We start from the raw sequence: 6,391 nt of genomic DNA, 5'->3' as shown, positions 1-6,391 counted from the left end.
GGGGCTGCAGTCAGTCTGTGTGGTATAGTGAATTAACCTGGTTCATCTGGGAGCTGCAGTCAGTCTGTGTTGATAGTGAAGTTAACCTGGTTCATCTGGGAGCTGCAGTCAGTCTGTGTGGTATAGTGAAGTTAACCTGGTTCATCTGGGAGCTGCAGTCAGTCTGTGTGGTATAGTGAAGTTAACCTGGTTCATCTGGGAGCTGCAGTCAGTCTGTGTGGTATAGTGAAGTTAACCTGGTTCATCTGGGAGCTGCAGGTCAGTCTGTTGGTATAGTGAAGTTAACCTGGTTCATCTGGGAGCTGCAGTCAGTCTGTGTGGTATAGTGAAGTTAACCTGGTTCATCTGGGACTGCAGTCAGTCTGTGTGTATAGTGAAGTTAACCTGGTTCATCTGGGAGCTGCACCAGCGTCTGGCCTGTAGAAGAACTGCTCGTCTGGCCGGATGCCGTAGACCGTGGCGGGTCGCTGTCCAGGGTCACCGTCGACTGCCCAAACATATCCATATTCATACTGCAGGGACATAAACACGCACACCTACTGTATGTGTCAGCCCCACAGACAGGAGTCAACATGATTGAGATGGGTTTAGATACCACAAGGTGGCGCTCTGAGACAGTGAACCATTCAGCAACACAACCAGAACACATGGAAGAAGGGAAGGGGTCATAGTATAATGGAAGGTAAAATATAAGCTCATTATAAAAACTTCATGCAATATATATCTCACCTAATACATGTTCTGCCATAACAATGGAGCTCTTGTGACAGGGCACATCTAGCTGCAGCCAACTACATTAAACAGTTAAATGTCAAAACACAGTTCCATTACAGAGGAGGCAACAGCCAGACACATCTAACCTGCGTTCCCTCCACCGCCCCCAGCAACCCCGGCCTCGTTTGGGGAATGGAAAGGGGCTGTAGCTACAACTGTACAAATCAGTTACCACGGGGGTGTGATACAACGTATAAATCAGTTACCATGGGGGTGTGGATAACAACTGTATAAATCAGTTACCATTGGGGTGTGGATACAACTGTACAAATCAGTTACCATGGGGGTGTGGATACAACTGTATAAATCAGTTACCATGGGGGTGGATACAACTGTATAAATCAGTTACCACGGGTGTGGATACAACTGTACAAATCAGTTACCATGGGGGTGTGTATACAACTGTATAAATCAGTTACCACGGGGGTGGATACAACTGTATAAATCAGTTACCATGGGGTGTGGATACAACTGTATAAATCATTACCAGGGGGTGGATACAACTTATAAATCAGTTACCATGGGGGTGGTGGATACAACGGTACAAATCAGTTACCACGGGGTGTGGATACAACTGTACAAATCAGTTACCATGGGGGTGTGGATACAACTGTACAAATCAGTTACCATGGGGTGTGGATACAACTGTACAAATCAGTTACCATGGGGGTGTGGATACAACTGTACAAATCAGTTACCATGGGGGTGTGGATACAACTGTACAAATCAGTTACCATGGGGGTGTGGATACAACTGTACAAATCAGTTACCATGGGGGTGTGGATACAACTGTACAAATCAGTTACCACGGGGTGTGGATACAACTGTATAAATCAGTTACCATGGGGGTGTGGATACAACTGTACAAGTCAGTTACCCATGGGGGTGTGGATACAAAGGAGAAAACCTGTCCGATTTCACGGTCGCTGTCGTCTCTCTTCTCTGACCAGCTGGTCTGAATGTTCAGCTGTGTGGTCGGGTCAACACGACCGTCTCGTTACCTCAGACTGGGTGTGAGTTAGTTAACTAGACAGAGTGAGTTAACCCCTCGACAAACGACAGCATGGTCCCTTCTCTTCCCCTCCACCCTGCTCGTCTCCCCTCTCTCTTGGTCTATACGCAGTCAGTCGCTGGCCGACCGGGCCGGACATCCTCTAGCTCTCTAAAAACGAGCTGTTTGCTTTGCCCCTGCGAGCGGCCATAATTACGTGTTGTTTTTAACCCAAATCACTTCCAGCGATCAGTTACGCACCCTGCACCTCCTCTTCCCCATGCCCCATCCCTCCCCCTCACGGGCAGAAATATGTATTTTTCCTTTCCGCACGCTACGCTGTCAGGGGGGATTTGAAGAGCTAAAAGAGCCTGGAGAAACACTGGAGCTCTGAGTAACACAGGCTGCCTCACAGGCTACCTCGATAGCTGGCCTGTCTGCCTCACAGCTACCTCGATAGCTGGCCTGTCTGCCTCACAGGCTGCCTCGATAGCTGGCCTGTCTGCCTCACAGGCTACCTCGATAGCTGGCCTGCCTACCTCACAGGCTGCCTCGATAGCTGGCCTGCCTGCCTCACAGGCTGCCTGGATAGCTGGCTGCCACCTACAGGCCACAGGCTACCTCGATAGCTGGCCTGCCTACCTCACAGGCTGCCTGGATAGCTGGCCTGCCTACCTCACAGGCTACCTCGATAGCTGGCCTGCCTGCCTCACAGGCTGCCTGGATAGCTGTCCTGCCTGTCTGACTACACCCTGGGCCTAGGAGAAAGAGAGACAGAGACACAGCTGGACCTCAGGTCAGCGCCTGGATTCTGGTTCTGGTGGTAGGGTTGTGGAGGAAAGGTTCAAATGACCACATTACAATAAAGAGGACCAGTTGATCAACAACTCCCTCACGCACTTCCTCATTCAGTGATGTGAGACATAAATCAGCTCGTCTCTCACCTCATTCCAGGCGCGTGTGTTGTGACATTTTAAGAGGGAGGGTTGTGTTCGCAGACAAAGGGCCCTAGTGTTCCCAGCCTGGCCCTGCAGGACCCAGTGAAGCCGGGATGAGGGTGTAGGGGTGAGGCATTGGGGACACATTCTACAGGGGGCGGAGCCGTAGTGCACAGGAAGAGAATCAGGCCTTTTCCTCTGCTCCCATGACCCTCTGCTCCCTCCAAGCCCATACATACGTCTGTCTCCTCCCTCCCTCCTCTCTCCGGCCCTCGCTCTCACCCCACAATGCTTTGATCTCTCCCCAGGCTGTCACTCTTCAGGTTACAGCTACCCACTGCTCAAGGGCTAAATAATCAGCTCCTCCTCCCTCCCTCTTTCTCTGTCTCACTCTCCTTGCTGTCACTCACTGACAGCCTCTCAAAGCACTCATTGATTCGCCCGTCTGCGTGTCGAGGGGGTCAGAAACTCTCCAATCACACGCTGTTGTGCACCTATAGTGAAACCCAGACACTTCTCTTTCCACGCGGTGACACGAACGGCGCCCTCGTTCAGCCTGCGGCGCTCGGCRCGTTGAGGCTGCTGGGACTTATTTTCATTTTCAGAGGATTGGGCCACTCTCTCTCAACGACCCGGGACAAGAGACATTTTATACAGTTCATATTAAATAGCTTATTATCATATTTATACAAATAACAGTGATTGTATTAAAATGATTTAAAAGACCCCATTCACACCATGTTTCACACCTAGTTTAAAATAAGCGCTGGAGCTGGCTTTGGTTATTGTGTTAACCTGGATCACTCTGGAGTACACTGGCCAAATTAAAACACTCTCACAGACGCCAATTCCCCCAGCTCGCTCAGTATATTTAAAAGGTATCAGTTACAAAGAGCTGAGAAAAAAGCCTTGTATGCGCTCGCTCTGTTCCTTTCCGTAGCTCTCTCTTTACTTTCTGTTTCTCCCTCCCTCCCTCCCTCCCTCCCTCCCTCCCTCCCTCCCTCCATCTAAAGTCTGAAATGAAATAACTGTGGCATTCTATCTACTCTCCCCAGCAAGCCTCTCAACAGCAGCCAACACAAACATACTTGCACAGGAAAAAACCTTCAACACGAGCTTTATCGCACGCAAGGAAGATGTTCGATAATAAATAAGACAAATTACTCTCAATAAACTCTCCATTTCCACAACTATTCATCATTTTAACAGCATATGAAGTAGAGGAACTAAAAATGTGTTCAACACTACATATTTAGGCCTGTTAAAGTCTCCTCCCCATCTACATATTAGGCCTGTTAGAGCCTGCTCCCTGTCTACATATTAGGCCTGTTAGAGACTGCTCCCTGTCTACATATTAGGCCTGTTAGAGACTGCTCCCTGTCTACATATTAGCCTGTTAGAGCCTGCTCTCTGTCTACATATTAGGCCTGTTAGAGCCTGCTCCCTGTCTACATATTAGGCCTGTTAGAGCCTGCTCCCTGTCTACATATTAGGCCTGTTAGAGCCTGCTCTCTGTCTACATATTAGGCCTGTTAGAGACTGCTCCCTGTCTACATATTAGGCCTGTTAGAGCCTGCTCTCTGTCTACATATTAGGCCTGTTAGAGCCTGCTCCCTGTCTACATATTAGGCCTGTTAGAGCCTGCTCCCTGTCTACATATTAGGCCTGTTAGAGCCTGCTCTCTGTCTACATATTAGGCCTGTTAGAGCCTGCTCCCTGTCTACATATTAGGCCTGTTAGAGCCTGCTCCCTGTCTACATATTAGGCCTGTTAGAGCCTGCTCCTGTCTACATATTAGGCCTGTTAGAGCCTGCTCCCTGTCTACATATTAGGCCTGTTAGAGACTGCTCCCTGTCTACATATTAGGCCTGTTAGAGCCTCTCTGTCTACATATTAGGCCTGTTAGAGCCTGCCCCTGTCTACATATTAGGCCTGTTAGAGCCTGCTCCCTCTCTACATATTAGGCCTGTTAAAGCCTGCTCCCTGTCTACATATTAGGCCTGTTTAAGCCTGCTCTCTGTCTACATATTAGGCCTGTTAGAGCCTGCTCCCTGTCTACATATTAGGCCTGTTAGAGCTGCTCCCTGTCTACATATTAGGCCTGTTAGAGCCTGCTCCCTCTCTACATATTAGGCCTGTTAAAGCCTGCCCCTGTCTACATATTAGGCCTGTTAAAGCCTGCTCTCTGCTTACATATTAGGCCTGTTAAAGCCTGCTCCCTGTCTACATATTAGGCCTGTTAAAGCCTGCTCTCTGTCTACATATTAGGCCTGTTAAAGCCTGCTCCCTGTCTACATATTAGGCCTGTTAGAGCCTGCTCCCTCGCTACATATTAGGCCTGTTAGAGCCTGCTCCCTGTCTACAATTAGGCCTGTTAAATCCTGCTCCCTGTCTACATATTAGGCCTGTTAAATCCTGCTTCCTGTCTACAATTAGGCCTGTTAGAGCCTGCTCCCTGTCTACATATTAGGCCTGTTAAATCCTGCTCCCTGTCTACATATTAGGCCTGTTAAATCCTGCCCTGTCTACATATTAGGCCTGTTAAATCCTGCTCCCTGTCTACATATTAGGCCTGTTAAATCCTGCTCCCTGTCTACATATTAGGCCTGTTAAAGCTGCTCCCTCGCTACATATTGGGATAGAAGTCCAGTCCAGTCCACCCCCTGCCCTACTATGAGCTCACCTGCCGGGAAAGCCTCCAGCCTGGCCAATGTCTCCGTTCTGGTAGTCTGTGAAGAACTCTGGGCTGATGGTACCGTCTGCTGGGATGATTCCATCTGGGGGGAGAGACATACACCTCAAAGTTAGAGACAAGTTCATTACTGTACTTCTCTTCTCCTCATCTCGCTCTCTCTCACTTCATCCATACCACATGCCCTCTCTTTCTCCCCCCCCCCCCTCTCTTTCCTCCTCCTCGGCCTGTCCCTGCGCTGTAGAAAAGGTCGGTCTCTCCAGAATGTCTCTGCCTGTCTCCCTCCTCTCCCTCTCTCCCTCCCTGTCCTGCGCTGTAGAAAAGGTCAGTCCCTCCAGAATGTCTCTGCCTGTCTCCCTCTCTCCCTCTCTCCCTCTCTCCCTCCCTGTATACTTGTGCTGTAGAAAAAGTCAGTCTCTCCAGAATGTCTCCCTCCCCTCCCTCCCTCCATGTATACCTGCGGTGTAGAAGAGGTCGGGTCTCTCCAGAATGTCTCCGTTGAGCATGAATGGTTCTCCGTCGTCTCCAAACATGAATGGTTCTCCGTCGTCTCCAAACATGAAGGGTTCTCCGTCGTCTCCCATGGCTCTGCTCTCCACCATCTCTAACCACTGGGAGTTGTGCCAGCGAACTTCTCACTCTGGATCTTTCTCTCACACTCCTATCATACTCCTACAATAGACAGAGACAGACAGAGAGAGACATAGAGAGAGAGAAAGACAAAGAGAGACAAAGATGGAGAGAGAGAGAAAGACACAAAGACGGGAGAGAGAGAGAAAGAGAGAGACACAAAGACAGAGAGTGAGAGAGAGCGAGCGAGACAGCGAGCGAGACAAACATAGAGTGCGAGACAGAGAGAGTGCGAGACAGCGAGAGAGACAGCAAGAGAGAGAGACAGCAAAGAGAGCGAGAAAAGACAGACGGAGACAGAGAGAGAAGAGACAGAGAGAGAGCGAGACAGAGAGAGAGCGAGAAAGACACAAAGACGGAGAGAGA

At 49.5% G+C, this 6,391-nt stretch overlaps 1 protein-coding gene across 1 annotated transcript in view; it reads right to left on the bottom strand.

Moving 5' to 3' along the window:
• Nucleotides 1-357: 357 nt before the first annotated feature.
• kifap3a (kinesin-associated protein 3a) overlaps nt 358-6,391 on the bottom strand; it is a 36,553-nt gene continuing 30,519 nt past the window's right edge. The window contains 5 exon segments of the mRNA XM_070447682.1: nt 358-478; nt 481-512; nt 5,387-5,480; nt 5,853-6,023; nt 6,026-6,047. Of these exon segments, the coding sequence (XP_070303783.1) occupies nt 390-478; nt 481-512; nt 5,387-5,480; nt 5,853-6,023; nt 6,026-6,047 (408 nt within the window). The 3' untranslated portion in view covers nt 358-389.

This window comes from Salvelinus sp. IW2-2015, linkage group LG16 (assembly GCF_002910315.2).
Source record: "Salvelinus sp. IW2-2015 linkage group LG16, ASM291031v2, whole genome shotgun sequence".
Classification (NCBI taxonomy): domain Eukaryota; kingdom Metazoa; phylum Chordata; class Actinopteri; order Salmoniformes; family Salmonidae; genus Salvelinus; species Salvelinus sp. IW2-2015.
This window is presented reverse-complemented; position numbering and strand designations above follow the sequence as displayed.